This window comes from Theobroma umbraticum, unplaced genomic scaffold (genome assembly GCF_002168275.2).
Source record: "Theobroma umbraticum cultivar Fairchild unplaced genomic scaffold, ASM216827v3 scaffold_95.0, whole genome shotgun sequence".
In the NCBI taxonomy this organism is placed as follows: domain Eukaryota; kingdom Viridiplantae; phylum Streptophyta; class Magnoliopsida; order Malvales; family Malvaceae; genus Theobroma; species Theobroma umbraticum.
Window position 1 is genome coordinate 8,231,840 of NW_018397257.1, and position 26,093 is coordinate 8,257,932.

At 37.4% G+C, this 26,093-nt stretch overlaps 4 protein-coding genes across 10 annotated transcripts; 3 read left to right on the forward strand and 1 right to left on the reverse strand.

Moving 5' to 3' along the window:
• Positions 1-598: 598 nt before the first annotated feature.
• Positions 599-7,548, forward strand: SKD1 (AAA-type ATPase family protein). Of its 2 annotated transcripts, XM_021422797.2 has the most exons (9): positions 599-1,301; positions 2,799-2,904; positions 5,013-5,211; positions 5,805-5,873; positions 5,962-6,036; positions 6,193-6,291; positions 6,442-6,597; positions 7,013-7,175; positions 7,473-7,548. In XM_021422797.2, the coding sequence occupies exons 1-8, from the start codon at positions 818-820 to the stop codon at positions 7,136-7,138; spliced, it is 1,314 nt and encodes a 437-aa protein (XP_021278472.1). In that variant the 5' UTR covers positions 599-817; the 3' UTR covers positions 7,139-7,175; positions 7,473-7,548. The 2 variants fall into 2 exon arrangements, with proteins under 2 accessions (XP_021278472.1, XP_021278471.1); XM_021422796.2 differs by lacking the exon at positions 7,473-7,548 and having other exon boundaries at positions 7,013-7,387.
• Positions 7,549-8,838: 1,290 nt separating this feature from the next.
• LOC110412998 (subtilisin-like serine-protease S) lies at positions 8,839-12,904 on the forward strand. Its single transcript, XM_021423676.2, is given in 16 exon segments — positions 8,839-8,875; positions 8,878-8,915; positions 9,027-9,118; positions 9,283-9,347; positions 9,350-9,379; positions 9,575-9,727; positions 9,808-9,820; positions 9,822-9,871; positions 9,874-9,916; positions 10,125-10,348; positions 10,351-10,661; positions 10,817-10,911; positions 11,468-11,707; positions 11,786-11,900; positions 12,034-12,238; positions 12,344-12,904. Coding segments are annotated over 16 exon segments (2,259 nt in total). The 3' UTR covers positions 12,892-12,904.
• Positions 12,905-12,941: 37 nt separating this feature from the next.
• On the reverse strand, positions 12,942-16,646 carry LOC110412997 (Tetratricopeptide repeat (TPR)-like superfamily protein). 4 transcript variants are annotated; one of them, XM_089782980.1, is made up of 2 exons: positions 13,639-16,646; positions 12,942-13,442 (listed from the first exon to the last, which is right to left on the reverse strand). In XM_089782980.1, exon 1 carries the CDS (start codon positions 16,524-16,526, stop codon positions 13,899-13,901), a length of 2,628 nt encoding a protein of 875 aa, XP_089639106.1. In that variant the 5' UTR covers positions 16,527-16,646; the 3' UTR covers positions 12,942-13,442; positions 13,639-13,898. The 4 variants fall into 4 exon arrangements, with proteins under 4 accessions (XP_089639106.1, XP_089639107.1, XP_089639109.1 ...); XM_089782981.1 differs by having other exon boundaries at positions 12,942-13,544; XM_089782983.1 differs by having other exon boundaries at positions 12,942-13,235; positions 13,309-16,646.
• Positions 16,647-17,002: 356 nt separating this feature from the next.
• On the forward strand, positions 17,003-24,059 carry HIRA (histone chaperone HIRA-like protein). Of its 3 annotated transcripts, XM_089782969.1 has the most exons (11): positions 17,003-17,635; positions 17,843-17,990; positions 18,791-19,066; positions 19,357-19,608; positions 19,689-20,086; positions 20,219-21,227; positions 21,609-21,813; positions 21,953-22,193; positions 22,428-22,550; positions 22,786-22,891; positions 23,364-24,059. In XM_089782969.1, the coding sequence occupies exons 2-11, from the start codon at positions 17,883-17,885 to the stop codon at positions 23,730-23,732; spliced, it is 3,087 nt and encodes a 1,028-aa protein (XP_089639095.1). In that variant the 5' UTR covers positions 17,003-17,635; positions 17,843-17,882; the 3' UTR covers positions 23,733-24,059. The 3 variants fall into 3 exon arrangements, with proteins under 3 accessions (XP_089639095.1, XP_021279348.1, XP_021279349.1); XM_021423673.2 differs by having other exon boundaries at positions 17,004-17,990; XM_021423674.2 differs by lacking the exons at positions 17,003-17,635; positions 17,843-17,990 and having other exon boundaries at positions 18,925-19,066; positions 19,354-19,608.
• Positions 24,060-26,093: the final 2,034 nt, after the last annotated feature.

Sequence of the window (26,093 nt, forward strand, 5' to 3'; positions counted from 1 at the left end):
AGAGAATTTTATTCTAAGTTGAAATAATCTGTTAAATTTATTATTGAAGGCTAAAACTCTAGATAATCAATTAATATAGTAGAACCTAAAGCTTGGGTGATGACAGATGTAATTTTAAAGAAGTTTGGATAGTACTTTAATAACATAAGAAAAAAAATAATAAATAAAACAAAGAAGGTAAAAAGTAAAGGAATATTGTCATATATACGAATGATGGAGTTTATGAATTTTATAACTGGGGTTTCTGTAATTAAGGTAATTACTTTATAATATATTAAGTTATGTTTATAATTTAATGGATATACCACAATTATATATTTTTAAAAATTGAAATTAGAAAAAGAGAAAACAAAAAAAGAAAAATAAAAAGCCTCCACTCTCATTATTATTATTATTAAGTTATTATGAAGGAACCTTCCTCTCCAAAACCTTAACAACTGCACAAAAGGGACATTAAAAAGACAAAAAAAAGAAAAACAAGTAAAAAATATTAAACAAAAGGGTGTGCTAAGTCATAAGGCAATTAGGCAAATAGAAAAGAAAAGAGCAAAATAAGAAATAAATAAAGAAAATATTTGTACACTAATTAATTAATATTCCACACGCTTACTTTCGAGCCTTGACGATCAAAAATCCAATCTTTCTCTGCCCTTGCTCTCTCTCTCTCTTTCTCTCTCCTTCCTTCGATCTCTCTCTCCAAATCGCAAAATCTCCAGAAACCCGTTTTGAGGAAAAAATATTTTAATCTGCCATCGATCCCATGCAAATCAATTGAGACGATAAAATACCCAGAAAAGAGAACTCTTCGAAGAAAGAAATGTATAGCAATTTCAAAGAACAAGCGATAGAGTACGTTAAGCAAGCGGTACAAGAAGATAATGCGGGCAACTACAGCAAAGCCTTTCCTTTATACATGAACGCACTCGAGTATTTCAAGACCCATTTGAAATACGAGAAGAACCCCAAAATCAGGGAAGCGATTACCCAGAAATTCACAGAGTACTTGCTTCGGGCAGAGGAGATCCGTGCCGTTCTCGATGAAGGTGGGCCTGGACCGGCTTCTAATGGCGATGCTGCTGTTGCCACGCGCCCTAAAAGTAAGCCCAAGGATGGTAGTGGCGGTGGAGAAGGCGGTGACGGGGAGGATCCGGAACAGGCTAAGTTGAGAGCTGGGCTTAATTCGGCTATTATTAGGGAAAAGCCTAATGTCAAGTGGAATGATGTAGCTGGGTTGGAAAGTGCTAAGCAGGCTTTGCAAGAAGCTGTTATTTTACCTGTCAAGTTTCCTCAGTTTTTTACTGGTTAGTTTTTTCTTAATGGATTTTTGGGGCTTTTTTTAATTAGTTTCTGAGGAAGATTTTCGGTATTCAGCTATAAAAGTTGTGGCTTTAGATTGACTGTCGTAATTGGTAGTGGATAATAAACGGGGTAATTGTTGATTGTGAACTACTGGGGATCTTTCTGTGGTTTTATGGGTTTTTCTTGATAGGCTTTGTTGACGGTGATTTTGAGCTTGTAGCTATAAATTTAGTGCCTTTGCTTGATTTTGGCGGTAGGTAGTGGGTAGTGAAATGGGTTAGAGAAGCGGTTGTAATTTTAATGTGAAGAAAGATGTAATTTTGGTGTTGATATAATGATATTTGACATTATTAGGATTATCACGTTTGTTTGTATAAGTTGATTGTGGTAATAGAGAGTACCTAGTTTTGTTGCATTATAAACTAATTGTTGTGATTTTTGTTGCTTGAGATTGTTAGTCCTAAACGTGAATTGAAGATGTTAGATTTCAGATTTTTTGAATATCTATGAGATAGACCTGCTTTCTTTGTTGTTTTTATGAAAACAATATCTGTTATATATCTGTTGCACTTTTCCTGTTTAATGCAGTGAGATTTTATGCAAATTATTAATATGGCTACTTGTGGTGTATCTTGCTGTCATTTCCTGGCAGTGCTTGAATTGATTCCTAGAATGGTAAAACCAACAAAGCAAGGCTTTACTTACTGATGAACTGCTGACAGTAAAGGAGTTAATTTGAGAATGGATAGTTGCTTCTGCAATCGCCTTTTTTTTGTTATGTTGCTTATCTGATGATTATATTTGTTAACTGACAAAATTCCTACTAATACTATCATCATCTTAATGCTCAACTTCTTGCAACACATGAATGAGACAAGCTACCTCTGACATCACCTTGCTAAGACCTGCTTGCTGCCTCTGTTGGTGTCTATTTCTTGCCAGAAACTTTTGCTTGCACTATTATAGCCTCTACCTTTGTTTTTTGAAGCTGTTACCATTTCCATTTTAATCATGTGATACAAAAATTAATATGGTTTTGAAAGTCAAAAGTTTTTCATGTATTTTATGCTTCTGTTATAAGTTTCAAGTAGGAGTTGTTGAATTCAGCTTAAACTTAGCTCAGTTGCTGTCTATTTGAAATTTCCCCTTATGATATGGAGTTAATCAAAGTAATGTGTGGGATTGGTGGAGGTTTTGTGTTATGGTAGGAAAAGAGCTCCATCTTCAACCAGTCTAGATATCTTTCACCCTTTTTTGTATTGCTGTGTTTGGATATCCTCTTGGCCTTTCTAGAATAAAAAGTTGGTATAATTTGAACTGCTAGTTTGCTCGAAGTCTATTATTGGGTTGTGCTGTGGAGAGAAACTCACTGAATCTAATTTGTACTTCCCTTGTAGCTGTTTTTTCAACAATTCTATTCATTTCCATTTTCAACATTACGTATGCAGGGATATTATTGGATTAATTTTGTTAAAGTTTTCCTACTTGTTCTCTCTTAGGAAAGAGAAGACCATGGAGAGCTTTTCTGTTGTATGGGCCACCTGGTACCGGAAAGTCATACTTGGCCAAGGCTGTTGCAACTGAAGCAGACTCTACATTTTTTAGGTAATTAATTGACTGGCACATATTTGGCCTCTTTACTTGTCATAAGAACATATTCTCTGATTATCTGCTGAGTTTGAAGTTTTTTCACTTTTGTTAACATTTAAGATGCATATCATGAAGTCAAAGAGGAAAAAGTCACCATGTTATCTTGTGTGTGTTATCTAGCCTTTCCTGTGTGTTGCAGCTGCCACTTTTCTTTTAGTGGGATAAAGGGGGAGGTGGCAGAAGTAGGGACTCCAGTATGCATCCCTGTATTGCAATGGCAAATGGGTGGCAGTGTTTAGATGTTGTGATTACAACCTATATCTGCAGCAAGAACTCTTTGAGCTGTTAATATCTATTGGCTTTCTGTACTGCAAGCTTCCCCACCTTTTCGTCCTCACTTCAACATTTCTTGTTCTGTTAAGTATAATTTACAACTCCGGTGCGTGAATAGTTATGTGTGAATCATCTATGATATCTATCACCAAATAATGGTCATGCAGCCATTGCAGAGCTCCATAATTTTCATGTGATTTTTATTGTCACAGCCTAGGTTTTTATATTATGAATTCTAGGGATTGTGTCATTAGGCTGAATTATATTTTACATTTTTTAAACCTGGGGTTTATTGTATTAATTTATTGATTTTATATTCTAGGAGTTTTTAGGCTTTTAGGCTGGTTTTCTTGGAATCTAAGTTGATCGTATTCTTGTAGTTTTATGTCATGAATCCTAATCCTGGTGCATTTGAGGAATAGGGTAGGAGTCTCTATAAATACCAATGTAATTTGCATATTTCTCTAGGCTTCTGATTTTTGAAATTATGTGCATTTTGTTTTACTGAGCATGGATGCCTAGTGTAATTGTATTCTCCTCCTCTCTGGTGATCTTCTTTGTCTTTTCATGATCTCCGTTGCTGCATTGCTTTTGGATTACCTCCGATGTCACAGTTAATCACGTCCATTTATCCTTTTTCTTCTCTTTTATGATCTAATCAAATCCTGTTTTTTATGGTTTTCAAACTCTCAAATCTTGGATATTTTGGCACCAATTTGCACTGCGTAGCCTTAAAACACATCAAGTAAATCCTAGTTTTGCTGCTGCTGAGAATTTCAGCGAGTGGGTTAATCAGTTTTGAACTTTTCTACACTAACACTTGATCACATCAAAGTGCTATTTCATTCCTACACTGGTTAGTTCTCCTTATTTTCCAACCCTAAGTCCCTCAAGATAATGACATTGAAAGATTACCACAAATCTGTCCTACATCAAGTTGTAATGGTAATTATATTAATTACAGTAATGACAGTAGTAAGAATTGAAATAACAATGATAAGGATTTTACAATGTTGCTCCGAGAATGGTCCTTGGAATGTATAATTATTATAGCCCTACAATATATAATCTCCACTGATGTGAAGTATCTTTTATTTTTTGTGATTTCATTTGCACATAAAAGTGTTGTTTGTATAGTGCAGAGTTGATGTGAGTTTTACAAATGTTACTGTCGATGCATCCTGCTATTCCATTATTATATATTAGCATATGTCAGGAAGATGGATTATGGGATTTGTGACTCCTGTGATATTAAAGCATATGCTTTGAAAAAGATTCTATCTAGGGACTAAGGATGGTTGTTGGGAATCAAATGTAATCTTGAAGATAGTTAGCAATTGTGCTAACAACTTCCATGTAATTGAAGTCAGACATGTAGTCACTACCTGTCAATTCTGGTCATGCTTGCTCTTCATTTCTCAAGTTAGTTTGATTATACTCAATACTCACAGTGTATCTCTCTTGTGATTATTAGTTTATATTATGTGTAACAATTATCTTAAAATTTCAATATTTTGTTATCTTTGTCACTTATAAAGACATGAAAATTGTTTCTTTCAAGTGGTATGCTTTTGTTTTGAGATTGTAAAACTAGGCTTGCACCTATGAAATTTGTTGATATTAATATATTAGGTAAGCTCACCTTTCTGGCTCACATTTGGTTATCTTTTCAAACATTTTTGGGTTAGTTAATAATCTATATACCTTTGCTCCATTTATGTGCATATATATTAGGTTTTTGCTTGCTTCTCTTTAAAATTTTAATCCTTTCTCCCTTCGTTTTCTTCTAGTGTTTCTTCATCAGACCTTGTGTCGAAGTGGATGGGGGAGAGTGAAAAGCTGGTTTCAAACCTTTTTCAGATGGCTCGCGATAGTGCTCCTTCCATCATATTCATTGATGAAATAGATTCCTTGTGTGGCCAGCGTGGAGAGGGCAATGAGAGTGAAGCGTCAAGACGTATCAAAACTGAACTTCTTGTGCAGATGCAGGTATTTGATGTCGTGGTGAAAGTGCTAAGAAGAATTCTTAAATTTTCTTTGCTCAGATTTTCAATATGGTATTTTCTCATGATTTACATTCTTATAATGTCTGAACAGTTTCCCATTTCTCTTCAGGACTTGCTGTCTATTCTAGGTCTTGTTTTGAGTTTTTCAAAAGGATAGTTTGCATTTCATAAAAATTTAATACTAGCCAAATAGTCTTTTATGAAGTTGGTTAAGTCCAAAATTTGAAGACCGTTTGACCCATTTACCAAAGACGTGCAAGATAAGCTAATTACTTTGGGAGTTTATGATAACACAAATTCTCATTTGATCTTTTATATTTGGAAGAACTTTAAGTGTTTATGGTTTAGAGTTTATTCAATATATATTTATGTAAGATATTTATTGTTTCCTCATTCTGCAACATGCTTGCATCTGTATTGTAATTTTTTGTGAATTTCCCATCGCCATATTTTTGTTACATGGTGCTCATATCTTATTTATGTCTGTTCTAGATTGTGACAAGTAGGTATATGATTCCCTCCAAGATTTCAATCTTAATAAACATATTTCTATACCTTCTGCTTTTTATGTTTTAGGGTGTTGGACATAATGATCAGAAAGTCCTAGTTCTTGCAGCAACGAATACTCCCTATGCACTTGATCAGGTAAAGGAGAATATTAGAATATATTTTTCATGTATTCATCTTGAATCAGCAGAGATGGATGTCTTTTACTAATCAATTGTTTTTCTAGGCCATCCGCCGGCGTTTTGATAAGCGCATTTACATTCCTCTCCCAGATTTGAAGGCTCGGCAACATATGTTCAAAGTACTTGACCTTATCCCTGATGTTGTCCTCCAAAATTTTGAGAAAAAAGAGAGAGAAAAATGCTTGGCTGTTTGTCTTCTATTTCACAATATAATCAATTTATCACTTTTGCTTTTTGACATGGCTGCATTGTTTTGGTAAAATAAATTACAACAGGTGCATTTAGGTGATACTCCTCACAACTTGACTGAAAGTGATTTTGAAAACTTAGCTCGCCGGACAGAGGGGTTTTCAGGGTCCGACATATCTGTTTGTGTAAGTGCAACACCTATATGAGATGCGTGATCCTTATCTCTTCTTCTTCTCCTTTCTCTGAATTCTGTCTTGGCAGTGAGTCTTACTATGAAAGGAACAATATAGAGTAGCTCACTTCTGTGCTTTTTTACTTGTTTTATGTCTTGACAGGTTAAGGATGTTCTTTTTGAACCTGTTCGTAAAACCCAAGATGCCATGTTTTTCTACAAGACACCTAATGATATGTGGATGCCATGTGGACCAAAGCAACCAGGTGCTGTCCAAATTACCATGCAGGAATTGGCAGGCAAAGGACTTGCATCACAGGTATGGAGTTGCTTGAGATACAAAGTAGTTGAACTTGCCTTTGTATCCCTCCTGCCCCTGTATACTTTTGGAGACTCCCTTGTCTTGTGATTTTTTCAGTGTGCATTTGTTCATGCTTTTGGAGAATGCGTGGAGATGAAGTGTTTGGAGTGTGAATTTAGTAGTTTACTATATCTAAGATGTGATTATCTTATAATGAAGTCATCAGTGAGATGATCAAGTTAAAACTTAAAAACCACATAATTTAACAAACATGGTAAACAAAATTAAAATAAGAAAAGAAATTTCATCAGTTGTTTCAGGAGACGCATTGGAATATTATTAGCATTTTGTTATGCAATAAATATATCTATATAGTCATTTGGGATGTTTGAAGCAATTAAAATTGCCTTTTCATTGCTTAATTCCCATGCAGATCCTTCCGCCTCCTATTTCCAGATCAGATTTTGATAAGGTGCTTGCAAGACAGAGGCCAACAGTGAGCAAAGCTGATCTTGAGGTCCATGAAAGATTTACAAAGGAGTTTGGAGAGGAAGGCTGATGGATTGCTGAAATTGTCACATTGATCTACACCAGTTGTGAGTGCAATCACTGTGATTTGTATTTAATTAATAACTGCTGGATCATCCAAAGAATTGTCTCTCTATTAGCTTCATCAATCGGGGAAGGTGACTTGACTTCCCTTTTTCCTGTATTCAAGAAGGACGAACGTTTGACACTTAATTGAATTGCTTGTCTTTTACCGTGTAAAGAAGATTACTAAGAAATTTGGCTTAAAAATGCTTGATTATGAGTTGTGCTCGTTTTGTGCCAATACTTGACAGCCCCTTTTTTGCCATCTAATTTTCTGGTTTTGAAATGATTTGAATTTTCAGGTTTCATTTGGAGCATTTGCTATTGCTGCTTATCAGTTAAGAGTACGGTTGGAAGGGTGGTTTAGGCCTTGGGGGGAATAGAATGGAGGGGAAAGGGGTGGGGTGGGGGATAGAGCGGTATTTTGGGTCTGTGGATGGGAATTTGGTATCTAAGGAGGCATATATGTTAATAAATTCCCTAATTCATGTAGATTGATTGGTCTTTGGTGCAGAACATGTCATGTATGCGTGCTCACAATCTACTATGAAATGTTTCTATAAGTGAATTCCCAAACCCCTTTTACTTGATAACCTTGGTGCTTGATGGCTGAGTCAGAACTCTCAAGCTTTGCTTCATGCTTTGACTTGGTAGTGTTAGGATGTATTTCAAGTGTCATTCCCTGAAAGATGGGTTCAGTTCTTTAACCACGAATGCTGTTTCGGAGTCAAAAAATGCAGATGAAGAGGAGCATTTTAGGTGCATATCAGATACATTCATTCGCTTGAAAAGGAAATTGAGTGAAATAAAATGAAACGACGCACACATGCCTCACTTACTCTGATGGTTTTGAGTTGAGATTTTAAATTAGATTAATAGCTCTCCTTTTGTATCAAAGAAAAACAAATCTCTCTCACTTGGATTGAATTCAGCTTTTGATCGTATTGGTTATTAATTTATATTAATCTACTAATTTGAATGGACGTTTAAATTTGCTTAATAGACACAACAAATCAAACAAAAGAAGCAACAGAAATAATGTTGGGTGAAAGCGCTTGAGAATAACAAAGGCAGTGCTTAAAGAATGCCCTTTTCTGTCAATACGAGGGATACAAGGGCTTTTCAGCGAATTTAAACACCTTGGATATGTTTCTTTTTTGTGTTTTGACAAAGAACCCTTCATAGGAAATCAATGCTTCATTTTAAAGGATTTGAATACTGTCTTGAGAGTTGGTCATTTATGCATAAAACTCAGAATATAGACATCTCAAGTTAAACTTCCATTCGGATTTGTTTCTATGCCACTTCTGCTGAACTTTGATGCTTCAGAAAACGTATTTTCTTGTTTTTGAGCATGATCCAATGGAATACTTCCAACAAGTGGACTCTGTTCCAAAGGGAAAACTAACTGAACGAAAAGAAAACAAGAAAAAGGCCGGCTATAATACTTAATAGTAGAAACAGTTGGGAGTGACTAAAGCATACAGCTTCGAAATTTCTTATCTACTGAAACAGACTTTTCAACCAGAATCAAAAGACGCCGGCATTGGAGTTTCTTTTGCTATAAGAAGGGTATGTTCCTGTTCATGGTTCACCACCATTTCCAGCTTTAAGCTACTCTTCTCTGCTTTTATACCACTTGCTGTTGTGGTTTTCGTATTGTATATCATGAGACTTGCTCAAATTCTCACTCTTTTCTTGTTTATTAGATTTGCTCGGTGCATGGAGTCACCAGCAATGCCAAGGCAAGTAGACAGATCACAGAGAAATAAATGTATAAGACGGGTTTTTTTTCATGTCGATTTGGGTGGGTGGTCTGATAGCGTTTTTTCTCTCCCTTTTTGGTTGATTTGCAGCATTACATTGTTTACATGGGGAAACACTCTCATCCCAACTCGGAATCTGTTATCAGAGCTAACCATGAGATGCTTGCTTCAGTTACTGGAAGGCATGCTCTAAGCAGTTACATATTGTCATCTGTTGATGATTGGTTCAGAAATTAATCGTTTGTTTAGATTGTTAATTTTCAGTAATGAACGTCCAAACCACTCATTCACAGATACCATGTCATGTTGTAATGACAAATCAAAGTTTTGCTACATCTTTTTTCAGTTTGGAAGAGGCGAAGGAAGCTGCACTGCACCATTACAGTAAAAGCTTTAGAGGTTTCTCAGCCATGCTACACCAGAACAAGCTAAAAAATTTGCAGGTATTGTTTTGCAATTGTAATTTCATTTTGAGAGTCCACAAAAGAGAAACACAGCCAAAAAATCATGGTTCTTGTCCATGTTTACACTTGTAAGAAAGCAGCCTAACTAAACAGTTCATTTTCAGAGTCCATAGCAATAGATAACACCGAGGATTATGCCATGTAAATTCTAAACAAACAGGACTTGCACTGCAGAGAGCGACTGGATTGTTTCTGTGTTCGAAAGCAGGATGAATAAGGTTCATACCACACGTACATGGGATTTTCTAGGACTAGACTCCATTGAACAATATAAGCAGCTTCAGTTGGAATTGTCATCCAACGTTATTGTTGGTGTAATCGACACTGGTAACGCTTTGTATGCCTGCATGCTTACCTGATTCTTGCAATTTTCTTAACTAACCCCCCGTTTTCAATTTTATCTTCAGGAATTTGGCCTGAATGAGAGCTTTAGCGATGAAGGATTGGGTCCAGTGCCTGGAAAATTCAAGGGAGATGCGTACCCGGAGAACAGTTTGCATTGTCTAACTGCAATAGGTAGGTTGACGTTTCCCAAAGTCGAACCCTTATCTCATCATCTCATTAGTTTATAGCCATTTCGTTTTGCATTTTAGCCATACAATTTACCCGGTACAGTTAGAATTTGAATGATATGTAATTCGCATCAATAAGCTATAAGCATCACACAACATAAATCAGCACAGAATAATCGCGAGTCCAATGATATTCACCTTGTAATTTTCAGGAAAATCATAGGCGCAAGGTTCTATTTCAAGGGGTTTGAAGCAAAATATGGGCCTCTTGAATCTCTCAACAGCTCTTTCTTCCGGTCAGCTCGAGACAGTGATGGTCATGGAACCCACACTGCCTCAACCATTGCAGGATCAGTTGTAGCAAATGCAAGCCTATTTGGCATGGCCAGAGGCACTGCAAGAGGTGGTGCACCTGGTGCGAGGCTTGCAATCTACAAAGCTGTTGGTTTAACCTTTGTAGTGATGCTGATATTCTTTCTGCTATGGATGATGCTATTAGTGATGGCGTTGATATCCTCTCTCTTTCCCTTGGCCCTGATCCACCGCAACCGTCATACTTTGAAGATGCAACCTCGATTGGAGCTTTCCATGCATTCGAAAATGGAGTTCTGGTTTCTGCTTCAGCTGGAAACTCCATTTTTCCAGGTACTGCAACCAATGTTGCTCCTTGGATCCTCACGGTTGCCGCAAGTTCTGTGGACAGGGTATTCAACTCCAACATCTATCTCGGAAATTCAAAGGTCTTGAAGGTAATATTTTGAAAATAATTTGTACTCATGGTCACCTAGTGCAACTCCTAGACCGCCCCACCCCTCCCAAAAAAAAAAAAAAAAAAACCATAAGGAAAATAAAAATTGGAAACTGCATATAATGTTGATAGTTTCCAGGGATTTTATGCTTTCAGGGTTTCTCTTTAAACCCTCTGAAAATGGAAACCTCATATGGTTTGATAGCGGGGAGTGCAGCAGCTGCCAAAGGAATTACACCAGAAAATGCTAGGCATGCCTAAAAGTTCAACTCTGCAGCATGATATGTGGAACATGCTCGTGATCAAACTCTACCTTTGCAATTAAATTTTCAATGTTTATTTATGTGTAGGATCACTCAAGCTATACCAGCATTTTAGTATTCATTTCCTCTTGATTCATGCACATAAAGATGAAATACTGCAAAACATTTAATCACAAATCTCTATTCCGTGAATAATGGCATCGCCAAAACAACATCCTATGTATATTTAATATTTTCTAAGAGTAAATATTCAAAAAGATTCTATTTCTCGTCTGGAATTTTACGAGAATGCATGCCATGTGATTGCTCAAAAACCAAGATACTGGGAAAGCAATCCTTTGATTCATTTGCTCAGAAAACCTTGGTTTACTTCCTCTCCCTTATCTGGTTATTTCCTCATCTTAGAAGACCACCATTCACTTCCCAAGACTAAGATGCAGGGGCTAGAAATTAGTACTTGGAACAAGGCCCAGCACTAAGCATTAAGAAGATTGGCTTCTGAAGATTCATGACACGAACCTGATCCATTTCTATTGGTTTCCAGCTTTTGCAAGAATAATACTCTTGATGCTACTTTAATTAAGGGGAAGATTGTGGTGTGCACAATTGAGACAGTAACTGAAAACCGAAAAGAGAAAAGCATATTTATAAGACAGGGTGGTGGTGTAGGGATGATACTCATTGATCCATCTGCGAAAGAGGTCGGCTTCCAGTTTGTGCTCCCAGGCACTCTGATTGGTCAAGAAGAAGCTACACTGCTACAAAAATATATGGCGACTGAAAAGTGAGTACATTAAAAATTAAATGTGCACTGAATTACTATTCCGAAACTGGACGGTAGTACTAACTGCTATTATTACAGGAATCCTGTTGCCAGAATCTACCCAACAATAACGGTTCTGAACACTAAACCTGCACTGGCAATGGCTGCATTTTCTTCCATGGGACCAAATGTTATAACTCCAGACATCATTAAAGTAACTCCAATAAAATTCTCAATACTGTTTAACACATGCATTAATGTGATATTATCCCTGCTATTATTTGAACAAGTTCATTGAGGAAACTATTGTCCATAAGACTGCACCTCCTGATGCAAATTTCTCGCAGCCAGATATTACAGGACCTGGATTGAATATTCTGGCAGCATGGTCTCCTGTAGCGATAGAAGCCACAGCTGAACGGTCTGTCAACTACAACATTATCTCTGGAACCTCCATGTCTTGTCCTCATATTTCTGCAGTTGCTGCAATCATAAAATCCACCCAATCTTCATGGAGTCCAGCAGCCATAAAGTCTGCAATAATGACAACAGGTTAACAGTTTCTGCAATGAATATTATCAGAATACTTGGTTCATGCTTCAAATAAACCCATTTTTCTGTCATGTTCTACATCTAAGACTTTATTTGCTGCCACAGCTACTGTCCTTGATAACACCAGACACCTGATTGGAAGAGAACCAACTGGCACCAAGACTACACCTTTTGATTATGGATCTGGACACATAAACCCAACAGAGGCACTGGAACCTGGCCTAATTTATGACTTCGATTCTAGTGACATCATCAATTTTCTTTGCAGTACGGGCGCAAGCCCTGCACAACTCAAAAACCTTACTGGGCACCCAACTTATTGCCAACACTCTCCTATACCATCCTATAATTTAAATTATCCCTCAATTGGTGTGTCCAGCATGAATGGAAGTTTATCTGTTCATCGAACAGTTACATATTATGGTAAAGGTCAGACGGTTTATGCTGCATATATAGAGCATCCAGTTGGTGTTAGAGTTACAGTTACACCTTCAAAACTTTGCTTTACAAAGAATGGAGAGAAGATGTCCTTCAGGGTTGATTTCACCCCCTACAAGAACAGTAATGGAAGTTTTGTCTTTGGGGCTTTGACATGGAGCAATGGCATTCATAATGTCAGAAGTCCTATAGGTCTCAATGTGATCTCTGAGTAGGGATAAGCTATTATTGTAACTTAGAATTTGAGTTCAATATAAGTTAAATTTTCTCCTGGATAATCCTCTCCATGGCCTTTATATGTACCCAACTGTGAGCAATTAATATCCTACAATTTATGTTAACTATGACTTTGGGTTTCAAGTTTCTGTCTAAGAAATTCTTAATTAAGTTTACCTTCATGATTCGTAAGAAACATACTGTTTTGTAGCATATTATACGTAAAGATGCTGCACAGACTCACTTGGTCCTTTCAAGGCTTCAGTTGAGAACCTTCCAACGTCAACAAACAGAAAGTAGCAGTAAAAACTTTGCCCATCTGGAGTTGTTTGATGAACCATTTCTGAGATTCTATACTTGTTTCAAAAAATTGAATGTTAAATTAATTAGAAATTTAGTACCAGGGTTTTGTTCACCTTCCATTTTGTAACAGAACCTGCACCTGGCTTGTGGATGACGTCTGCCTATCATTGTGGATCAGAAGGCATATTCAAACTTCGACAATCACAGGATGGTTTCCAAAGTAATGAATTAATTTCCCTCCATATAACTTTATGCAAATGCAACAGAAACAAACCTTAGTCAGACTTTTCAAGCCCATGGCTTAATTCATGGTAGATGAAGCCATGGTTTACACTAATGAATGAAAAAACTGCAAATAGAAACAATACATTCACAATGACTAAAAGTAACAATCAGAAAGAAGAAACAAAGCACAAAAGCAACTCCAATAAATTGTCACGTACCTCATCAAAGGATATATTGACAACAAAGTCCGAAACACATGCAATGATCACTTGCCTCTCTGATAAATGTGTGTATTGCTTGGTAACCCTTACTCTACCATCAATGATTGGTATGTAATAGGATTCAAATTTTTGGCCCAAGCACAAAAATAGGATCGAATTGTCATGCCTAGAACATGAGTTTTCAACTATTTTCCTGCATCTTGCACCTAGATGACAGGAGTAACCCTTTGGAAGCTTCAGGCTTTGTTGATCAATTGTTACCAGTAGTCACCACAAGAACAGCTACCTGCTTTGAAGTGGTGGAACCGATTTGTATCCCTGACGACTATTTCTCTTCCTTCAATAAGTGATATTAACTTAATAACAGTGTGACAATCTCCACACACTCTAAGGTTCTTAACAATCTGAAGAGCTATTCCTGGAGGAGTGACGAGCAACCCAAAAGCAATAGCCAGTCTCTCACTGTGTTGAGAAAGAATGGTTTCTTTGTGTTCATCATCAATATCTTGAAGTACATAATTTGTATCAGGCTGATACCCCATGTCCTTTAGTCGAGTTTTTAACTCATCAAGTTTTGAATATATATGATCTGACATGGGATGAGAAAGGTCTCCAGCCAAGAACGAGTGAGTCTTGTTCTTAACTTCAATCCAGCTGTAGCCAGGCTCCTTTTTCACTTTTCTCCTCTCCATCAGTTTCCTTACTTTTGTTCTTTCTTCCCAATTTCCTGTTGCAGCATAAATATTGGAAAGCAGAACATATGCAGCTGAGTCTTGTGGCTGAAGTGAAATAAGCTGTTCTGCAGCAAGTTTTCCCAGCTCTAAATTGTGATGAACGCGACAGGCAGACAAGAGAGTTCGCCACACAGTCGCACCAGCAGGGAATGGCATCCTGTTTATGATATCCATGGCCTTGTCAAGCAATCCAGCTCGGCTATATAGATCGACCATGCACGAATAGAGCTCCATTGTTGGTGACATGCGATTTTTTACCATCATGTTGAAGTACTTTTCACCTTCATCAACTAATCCAGAATGAGTACAGGCAGCAATGACACCAATAAATGTTATATAATCCATGTCCACGTTTTCTCTTTGCATTTCTTCAAACACAATAAGAGCTTTATTTGCATGACCATGCTGTGCATAACCAGAGATCATTGAATTCCATGACACAAGGTCTCTTTCCCGCTGCCTCTTAAAAACTTGATATGCATTATCTATATTCCCCCTCTTAGCATACATAGTAACAAGAGCACTACTTACACATAAAGCTTCACTTAATTTCGATTTAATTGCCCATGCATGAAACTGCTTTCCCTGTTCTAATGGTGCTGTAGGTGCTGCACAGGCGTTTAAGACACTGGAAAAGGTAAACTCATTAGGTTTAATCCCCTCCTTTGCCAGCTTGATAAATATTTTGCTAGCTCCCTCAGAGTCCCCTATTTGAGCATAACCAGCTAACATTGCTGACCATGCCACAATGTCCCTCTCATCAATTAGTTCAAAAACTTTTGCTGCTTCCTCAATATTTCCCAACTTAACATAAGCATCTAAAATAGCAGTTCCAACAGTAGGCGACTTCTCATAATTAACTTTGATTACTTGCGCATGTATTTGGAAAGGAGAAACAGCAGGTTGAGCTGTAAGGATGGTAGAAAAAGTAAAATGGTTTGGTCTAACACCTTCCTTGTTCATTAAGCAAAAAAGTTTAACTGCCTGTTCTATTCCACCGTTCTGCAGGTGCCCACTGATCATAGCCGTCCAAGATACAACATTTTGAGCTTCATGCATTGTTGAGAACAACTTAAATGCATCATCCATTTCGCTACACTTGCTGTAAGCCACCATGAGTGCAGTCTTAATTTTAGGATCAAAACCAAAGTCATCTTTCAAAATCCGACAATGAAGCTGCCTAGTAAAACTCAATTCCTTATGGTTAGCACATAACTTTATAAGAGGAGCAAAAGCCATCCTAGTAAGCCTAACACCGGCAAGCCTCATATGGTAAAATGTTTCAAAAGCTGCCAAATCAAGCCCGTTTGTCACATAACCAGCAATCATACAATTCCATGTCACCGCATTCTTGGTTTCCATACCATCAAAAACAGCTCTAGCATCTTTATCCAACCCTGATTTCAGATACATATTTATCACAGAATTGCACACAAAAATTGTGGCCTCAAAACCAAACTTTATAATCAAACTATGAACTTGAACACCCTTCTCTACCATCCCTTTATCTGCCAAAGCTCCAAGAAGAGCGGCCAAAGTATATGCATTTGGCTTTATCCCTTCTATTTGCATTGTTACAAAAAGTTCCAAAACTTCCTCATTCATTCCATTCTGTGCGTAGCCTCCAAGCAATGAAGTCCAAGAAACCACATTTCTTTCCCCCATATGATCAAAAACTCGCCTTCCATCTTTCACATTCTCTGTTTTCATATACATATCAACAAGAGAAGTACCTACACTGACATTCCCAAGAAACCCAAGTTTCAAACATTGGCAATGAACTTGTCTTCCAGCTATCTCATTAAACAAGCATCCACAGACCTTGAAAACACAGGAAAACGTCGACGCATCGACTGGTAAACCAAAACTATGAATACCCAGAAAGAGATTTAAAGCTTCCTTCTTGTTGTTATTGCGAGAGTACTCAAAAAGCAAGCCATTGTATCGGGCAAGGTCTGGTTGAGGACTTTTCTCAAACAGGTGAGGAATTTGCGGTAAAGTAGCAGATTTGGCATAAAGCTTCGAACTTTGAGGGTTCAATGCATTGGTTTGGAGATGCGAGAGAGATTTGTAGAATGGGTTGTCGAGAGTTTTGAGAGAATGTTTTGTTTGAGTTTTTGTAAGAGCTCTTAAAGAGATGCTTATAGTCATGCTACTCTGTTTGATGAATAGCAATAGTAAACAAGTTATGAGGAAGTACGTTTATCTTATTTATACAATGAATATTTTTTTGGTCAGATGTTACTTATCAAGGTTAGTAAAACCGCCCCCCGGAACCCGCCTCTCCCCACGCCCCACCGCCGCCCCGCCCAGCGCCACCCCTCCCCCCCCCCCCCAAAAAAAAAAAAATGTTGGTTCCTAATTGTGGGCCTGGCAATTTACAAACTTTTGTTAACTGCCAAATTTCTAATAGTATTTTAGATTTTTGCTGTGCATAAGAAAAACTTATGATTCATATTCAACGTCTTTACTACTTCAATCAAGTTCAAGTGACAATGCTTGTACTTTTAAGTTTTAAGTTTAAGTTCAAGTGACAAAGTTTTATGTTTGTGCTCTTTAGTTATATGTTTCACTGTACTACTTGTGTTAAAAGTTGGTATATGGTCTGGGTTAATATTGTAAGTTGAATACAAAAACCCAATCCCCATTGAAAAGGAAAACAAAATCTGAGAAAAGCACAGCTTACTAGTCACGGCTTACATTCTTATCCATCTTCTGTTTCTGTCTATTTATATTTGGGTTTCTGTCGTTTTCATTCAAATTTAGTAAAGAAACCCATATCCATCTTTCTGTACTTTAGAGCTAAAGAGTCACAAAGACTAATCCTTTATTATTATTTTTTCTTTAAAATACATTGTTCTCTGTTGCAGCCTTTCGTATCGAGGACCCTTCCTCACAATCTTCTAAGAAAGAATTTTGACCGTTAAAAAGGACCAAGTTTTATCCCTTTTTTGATCTCCTCTTCTCTAGGGTTCTTTTTTATTAACCTTTTGCCTTCTTTGGAATCGAAATTAGGGCTTTTCTTCTCAACCCTCACCCCAACAAAAAAACCCTTAATTAGCAATTTTTTAGTTAAGTTTTAGAATAAGCTTAGGTAAAATAACATATTCTTTCTTTCTTTCTTTTTTTTTTTTTTTAAAGCTTTCTATCTCTGTTTTCTCTTTCCATTAACCACTCTTCGAACTTTGCTTCTTCTTCACTCCTAACTCTCCAAAACCCTAAATTTTCATATTTGCCTTTCCGGGTTCTTAAGAATCAAGGTAAAGCTTCCTTTCCTTTTTTTTTTCTGGGTTTTGGTCAATACTCTCTATTGGTTTTTTTTTTTGGTTGGGTTTTAGGTGCTAAAAACCCATTAGCTTTAATTTTGGTTATAAGTTGTGGGTTGAATTTTTGTTTTTGGTTGAAAAACTATGAACTTTATTAGTCTTTGTTTGAGTTTTCACCTAACATAGTGGAAAAAGAAGCAGAATTTGAAAGGGTTTTGTGAAGTTGAAAAAGAAGAGAAAGATGATTGCTGAGAAACCAAGTTGGGTTAGGCACGAGGGAATGCAGATATTCTCCATTGATGTTCAGCCTGGTGGTCTTAGGTTTGCTACTGGTGGAGGTGACCACAAGGTAAAACTTTCCTTCTTAATACTCTTTATATTATCTTTTGGCCAGTAAGTGACACACCATCTTCAGGGAAGTCGTAAGTTAGGTTTGCCTTTGAAATGCTGCTAATTGGCTTTGGTAATAGAATCTTTCTCATCCTTTTTCCATCATTTGGCTGTTAAGAAAACTCGTGAACTTGAGGAATTCAAGTGTTGGACAACAGGAATCGCTATATAAAATAATCACTACTATTTAGGATCTTGTAAAACTGAGAACCATATAGGGAATTCAGATCTTTGTACATAATATATTTTCTCAGATGTAATGTTCATGCTTTCACGCTTTAAATATGATTAGCCATTATGAGTCTTTCCTTTTTCCCTTTTTCTTTGTTTTGAATTAATTGCATTCCTCAGTAACTTGTACTTTTCCCAAAAGTGTTAATGCTTTTGTAACTGTAGTGTAATTAAATTGGAAAAAATCATACAAAAACAATGTCTTTTTACTAGGACCATAATTTATTTCATGGAATAAATTTCAACTAGTATTAGTGAAATGTACCAAATTGTGGATTGATTTGACTTCTCAGCTCAAGGTTTAAGACCGTTTCACAGTTTATGAGCTGAAGGTTTATAATTCAATAGTTTTATTAATTTGTAATTTAAATTTGGGTCATATCCACTGATCCTTACTTTATGGAGGCATTTTATGACCCTAGATTATCCAAGTATGCTGACGAACAGCATCTTCTATTAGTCAATATGTAAATTGGTATATTATTTTTTTTTCTTAATTATCACTGTTTTTGGATTGTTTAAATGCAGGTACGAATCTGGAACATGAAATCTGTTGGCAGGGACTTGGAAAATGATGAATCTACACAAAGGCTTCTTGCAACCTTGCGTGATCACTTTGGGTCTGTCAACTGTGTTAGGTGGGCTAAGCATGGTAGATTTGTTGCATCAGGGTCTGATGATCAAGTGATTTTAATTCATGAGAGAAAGCCTGGTTCTGGGACCACTGAGTTTGGCAGCGGAGAGCCCCCAGATGTTGAAAATTGGAAAGTTGCGATGACTTTGAGGGGACACACTGCTGATGTGGTAATGACATTATTTTTCATGTTGGGACATATAGCCACTGATAAGAGCTCAACTCTTTGTCCTGTAATTAGTTTTGTTGTGCTTCTTGCATATTGATTGATTTTTCATTTTTGAAAATCACCTCATTTTACCTTGAAACTCACTTTTGCAGCATATTTTTTTTTCTTCACATTTGCTAATGACTACTTCTATAATGTCATTGGCAGCCACCTTAATTTAACATTGTAGTTTCTAATGGGCAAGGGACATCATCTAACTGGGAAGTTTCTTTTATTCTACGCTTGAAGTAGGTGGATCTTAATTGGTCTCCTGATGACTCAATACTGGCTAGTGGGAGTTTGGACAACACCATCCATATATGGAATATGAGCAATGGCATCTGCACAGCTGTGCTCAGGGGTCATTCCAGTCTTGTTAAAGGAGTTGCCTGGGATCCCATTGGGTCCTTCATAGCAAGTCAATCTGATGACAAGACAGTCATAATATGGCGGACAAGTGACTGGAGTCTTGCTCACAGAACAGAGGGCCACTGGGCGAAATCAGTATGTTTATCTATGTTAATGGAATTTTCTTTGGTCTTAAAGTTTGTTTCATTTTCTGACCTGAAACATGTTGTTTTCAGCTGGGATCTACGTTTTTCAGGCGGCTTGGATGGTCACCTTGTGGCCATTTCATAACTACCACTCATGGTTTCCAAAAGCCAAGGCATTCTGCACCTGTTCTAGAGAGAGGGGAATGGGCTGCCACATTTGACTTCTTAGGTCACAATGCCCCAGTTATTGTAGTGAAGTTTAATCACTCAATGTTTAGAAGGAATCTTGCCAATTCACAGGAAGCGAAAGCCACACCTGTTGGCTGGGCAAATGGAGCTGCCAAGATTGGGGGGAAAGAATCACAACCATATAATGTAATTGCAATTGGGAGTCAGGACCGCACTATAACTGTGTGGACAACTGCAAGTCCTCGTCCCCTCTTTGTCGCCAAGCATTTCTTTGGTCAAAGTGTTGTGGATTTATCCTGGTAAATTTTTCATTTTTGTGAAAGATTTATTTATTCTGTCATTGATTTTTATATTTCTTTGCATTGTGGTAGCCTTCTTTTCCTCATGCTTGTTTTCTTTATTTCTTAATAGTAATTTCTTTTCATACTCAGGAGCCCTGATGGCTATTCTCTCTTTGCCTGTTCATTGGATGGGACAGTGGCTACTTTCCATTTTGAAGTGAAAGAACTTGGCCACAGGCTAAGTGATACTGAACTTGATGAGTTAAAGAGAAGTCGTTATGGTGATGTAAGAGGTCGACAGGCAAATTTAGCAGAAAGCCCAGCGCAGTTATTGCTTGAAGCTGCTTCAGCCAAGCAAACCACTAGCAAAAAAGTAGCTTTGGATGTTCAGCAAAACCTTAAATCTTCTGTTGAGCTGGGTGTCACGACCAAAAATTCTGAGCCTCAGAATAATGATGGGAAGAAGAGCAGGGCTGCTGCTAGTGATGGATCGAATAAAGCGGTGAGTTCTGCCCGAATTTCTAGTCCTGTGAAACAAAGAGAATATAGACGCCCTGATGGTAGAAAGAGGATCATTCCAGAAGCAGTTGGTGTGCCTACTCAGCAGGAAATTATTTCTGGCAGTGCGCAGTCTCAGGCGCTAGACTTCTCTGTTATTTCTTCTGATCATGGAAAGAATGATAATGGGGTGGTTCCTACTGATGGTACTGTGAGAGAAGTGTCTGTCAGGGGAACCATTGGCAGAAGCTCTGACTTGAAGGAGCGCTCAGGGGTCACTGCCAGGGCCACTGTTACTGACAGCCTGGTTATTGAGAAAATTCCTGTATCTGCTGGCCAAGATCATAGCATCAATGTAGAACAGTCCGGAAGCATGAAGCCTTCAGGTTCCACTGCTTCCTCTACCACATCTCTTTCAATCAGGGTATTTGACAAGAAAGAAGGTGAGGATATGACTCCAGTTTGCTTGGAAGCTCGTCCTAGGGAGCATGCTGTGAATGACATTATTGGTGTGGGAAATGCATGTATGATGAAAGAAACAGAAATTCTTTGCACAAGAGGGGCTCAAACTCTTTGGGCTGATCGTATCTCAGGAAAAGTCTCTGTTCTAGCTGGAAATGCAAACTTCTGGGCTGTTGGATGTGAAGATGGGTGTCTACAGGTAAGCGAGAACACTCTCTTCTAGCCCAGGAAGAATATATACTCCTTTATCCTGTCACATATGTTCTGGACACAGTCATTGGATAATAACTATTGGAATTTCTATTAGCAATTGTAGTATTTGTTTATCTTCTTGTGTAGTATCTTGCTCTGCTATTTCAGTTTCATGGTTTTCCACCATTTTTTGTTTCCTGTCTGGGGAAGGGACTAGGGAGAAGAGAGAAAAGGGGGGGGGGGGGGGGGGGGGGGGGGGGGGTGTTACAGTAGTTCTGTGTGGGCATTAGACTAGGGTCTTGCTTGTGTTTGTATGATATTATACCTGGTAAATCACACAGTGAGATTTCATAAATTGCTTTGAAAATTGTACCTTATTTTTTTGAAGGTTTATACAAAGTGTGGAAGGCGTGCATTGCCAACAATGATGATGGGATCTGCTGCAACTTTTATAGATTGTGATGAGAGTTGGAAATTGTTATTGGTCACAAGGAAAGGATCTTTGTATTTATGGGATCTCTTTAATAGGAACTGTCTCCTTCATGATTCGTTGGCATCTCTAATCACTTTGGATCTTAGCTTGTCTGTGAAAGGTACATGTACTCTATATGATTTGAGCCTTTGTATGATCTTAGAAGACTATTCTTTTGTAGTCATAGGTTGACAGCTCATAATGTCATGTTCATGTGCGATGTTACACATATTTCCTGACATTTTTATAACTCTTTTCAGGCACAATCAAAGTTATATCTGCTAAGTTATCAAAATCGGGTTCTCCTCTGGTTGTTTTGGCTACTCGGCATGCGTTTCTTTTTGACATGAGTCTCATGTGTTGGCTGAGGGTTGCAGATGACTGCTTCCCTGCATCAAATTTTGCTAGTTCTTGGAATTTGGGTTCAATTCAGACTGGTGAGCTGGCCGCACTGCAGGTGGATGTGAGGAAATATTTGGCCAGAAAGCCAGGCTGGAGCAGGTTTGTCTGTTAATATTTTGCCCTAATAGTGTAGCCATATCAGATTTTATACTGAGTATATGTATCTTATTCTGTAGCATGAAATTCAATAATACTTGTCTCTTTCTAAAGTTCCTTGTGATACAGTTGTTGCTAAAGTTATAATTTGAATAAATTCCAGTTTTTAATTATTTTAAGAAGCTTGTTTTACTGTGTTGGTCCTAGAATTTCACCAGCAATCATGTGTTGAAACAGGGTAACTGATGATGGAGTGCAGACACGTGCTCATTTGGAAGCTCAGTTGGCATCGTCTTTGGCTTTGAAATCCCCTAATGAATATCGCCAGAGCCTTCTTTCCTACATACGCTTCCTAGCAAGGTTTGTCTTGCTTCTGTACCTAATGCATTTACGAGTGATGATAGCAGAAGAAACATGGTTGGCTTCCGAGTGTAGGCCTATGCTCTTGTTGTTACTTATAATGCAGAGTTTGTGTTCATAGTGCAGAGTAATAGAACTGTGGCATCTATGTATTTCTGCAGATTAATGCTCTCTCTTGCTGATGCAAGTATAATAATAAATCATTGACAAACTATACATGCTCTTGTGTTTGCAGAGAAACAGATGAGTCTCGTTTGCGAGAAGTCTGTGAAAGTTTTCTTGGGCCACCAACGGGGATGGCTTCGGATTCCAAGAACCCTGCTTGGGATCCCTATGTGCTTGTAAGTCTTTCATCCCAACCCCTTGGAAATACCTTACATACTCCATGGATGTTAGTGCATCTATTTTCATCATATCCTAGAATATCTGAGGAGAATCACTCCTCTGAAAATACGTTATCTGACTGCTTTGCAGATTATGTTTGCTTCTAATATTTCAACTGTTTTTGCTCGATTAATTTTAAAATCTTTCTAGATGGTCAATATCCTTACAAGGTAATAAATATTGTTTAAAGAAATTGTTTGGTTAATTTTTATTGCCAATGAAAGCATCTCTATCCTTGTGGTTCCCATTGCCAGAGGACAAAACCGGCAGTGGCTTTTGGTTTGTTTTCTGGCTTGTGCAAGTGTGACCACATATCTTTTCTTATTGGCATGGACGCTGGCATCTGACCTCCTAGTTAGCAAGTTGTTTCCCTAGGGCTTTGAAATATTTTAAGCAATTCTTTCCCTTAAACTATCTGGATCCTTGCAGGGAATGAGAAAGCACAAACTTTTAAGAGAAGACATTCTTCCTGCAATGGCATCAAATAGAAAAGTCCAGCGTTTGCTTAACGAGTTCATGGATCTCCTCTCAGAATATGGAAGTGTTGAAAACAATTTAGATAAAAAAAATCAATCTCCGCCAACTACATCTCAACCAGTGGTATGTCTGATGGACTCTGCCCCATCCGAAGCGGGTCAAACAAATTCTGCCTTGCTGGCAACAGATAAGAAGGAAAATCCTTCCCTTGGAACAGATCAAATGGATTGTGCTCCATCACTGACAGATCAAGTAAACTTGGGCAACCCATCAACTGATCAAGTAAATGAGGCTCCAATAACGGAAGACACTGGTTCATGATGATGAACTCTTCAATAATACATACTAACTAATGGTGTTCGACTTAGAACAGGGGGGTGCACAGATACATCTTTTACTTGCTGGTTAACACTTTGCCACCTTCAGCTTAGCCCTTGACAGGGCAGCCTCCTATGTATACAGAGCTTCTCATTTTGGTGGACCATCTTAGCTGTCTTTTTTTTTTTTTTTCTTCTCCCAGAAGTCTTCTCTGTGCATGTAACTTTAGAATCTCACTCGTTAGTTAAAAGTTGTTTTGTCTCTCACCACTGATAGAAATCATTCTCTTGTACAATTACGCGTGATATTTAATCAAATCTTGTCTTCCAAGTGTTCCTGTTCTGCAGATGTTTGGTAATTTGTTCTGTGCATTGCTATTACATTCATTCCAATGTAAATGGCACTTTATATTCTGTCCAACAAGCTCAACTATGATCAGTAATATTTGGGAATTAAACATAAAACCAGCCGAGCAGTTGCTTCAATGGCATCTAAGGGTCAAGTTCTGGCCTTGAAATCGTAGTCCATGTCTCACCCAAATATTATTAGGCCTAAAAGTTCGGCCCACGCCTGACCCAACATAAAAACAACTAATTTCGAAACATATTTTGTTGCCGCGTTTTCTTGAAGGGTTGGGGTAGGTTTGTTTGACTTTGTGACTGTTGTGTTCAGCTCTTGACAGCTTTTCAAGACTGACGTGTTAAATCCAATTAAGTCCACATTCGTCCTTCATTTCTTCGTCTTGGTTTCCAAATTACAAACGATACTCATTTGATAATGATACATTTCGACTAAATTTGGAGGAATTGGAGCAATTTGATGATACAATTATATGTTTACCAATAGGAAGGGTAAACTAAACTTGTTAAGCAAGAAAAACACTGGCTTATAGCTAGCTTGGACCCCATGACTAATTGACTATGAACTGTTTGAATGTAAAAGTTAGATACAATTCTCCATTGATGCCATGAAGAGTGCTTAGATTCAAGTGTGAAATGAGCTAAAAGTCCAAATACTTAGGAATTGCAAACAAAACAAAGAAGACGAATAAAAGCAAAGGTCTTTGTTTGACAGCGGAAAAGAGTTGGAATACTTGCATGGCTTTTTCTCCATTTATAAATTATGACCTACATTGGAAGAAATTGACTTAAGGTTGAGCTTCCTCAAGGCTCGATCGCAGAATACCAATTACTTGATCTCAAACGAACAAAACTTTGGATTGTTCACTCATTAATCAATAGCAATGCAATTTCCACTCACGAGCAAAGAGATTGGACATATAGATAGACTTGCTTGGTCTTTCTAAATCAGTTTTCTTGTCCTTCCTCTTGTCAACAAAATCTCAAATGCAAAGCCAAAAAAGATTGCTTTGTTTAAAAAACTAAACATCTATCAAATTATAACCCATTAATAAGCTTGAATTCATCATTGATTGAATATATAATTACTATCAGTCTTCATGTCAGGACATGGAATACCATACTCTATGCTGACGTCTAAGATTAATATCAATGGAAGGTCATCCTCATATTCAAACCCAAGAATTAATACCTATTAATTATTTCGAGGCAGATAACTTCCCAATTAAAGCAATCCTCATTAGTGATTATTTAAGTATCTTCTTGACAGCAACCTTACACAAAGTAAAATTTGATCAACCCATTGTGATATTAGTTGACTAATTTCAAACCCATTTCGCAGCAGACACTTGTTTTTTAATTAATCAGGGTGAATAAAAAATTTCCCATTCTTGTAGTTGGTTAAAAAAAAAAATCAGGGTGAATAAAATAGTTCCTTAATTTGGAAGGAAAGGTGCATGGATCCTTCAAAAGATGAACCACTTTCTTTCTTTCCTTTTTTTTTTTAATAAAAATCTTATTATAGTTGTTCTTCTTTTAAAGATTTGGATAGTTAAATTGTCGGCATTGTATCCTACCAACAAAATCAGGAGATTGCTCACCTAATTCTGTTGCATGTGCCAGAAACGTTTCAAGTCAAATGGTGCAAGCAAAATCGTGTCTTCGTGGCTTCTTGTATCATATAATAAATGTTTTCAGGCCATTCCATAATTCATTGTTACAGTGTTTTCTTTTTCATTTTTCTTTAAGAATGAAATATATGTATAAGCAAGGTACAATGTATTTCTGCATGGATAACTAGTGTAGACTTGATTGTATAAGTCAAAAATAAAATAGAATTATTATAGGAGCATGCTACCACATATTGCTAGCTTCTTTGACCCATATTCATAATAGTAGTAGCAATTATTTGAGGTTTCCATAACTTATATTAAGCCCACGAATCTATATGTAGGGGACCTTCAACCACTCCTGTCTATATAAAAATGTGACCATTGTAGCCTTT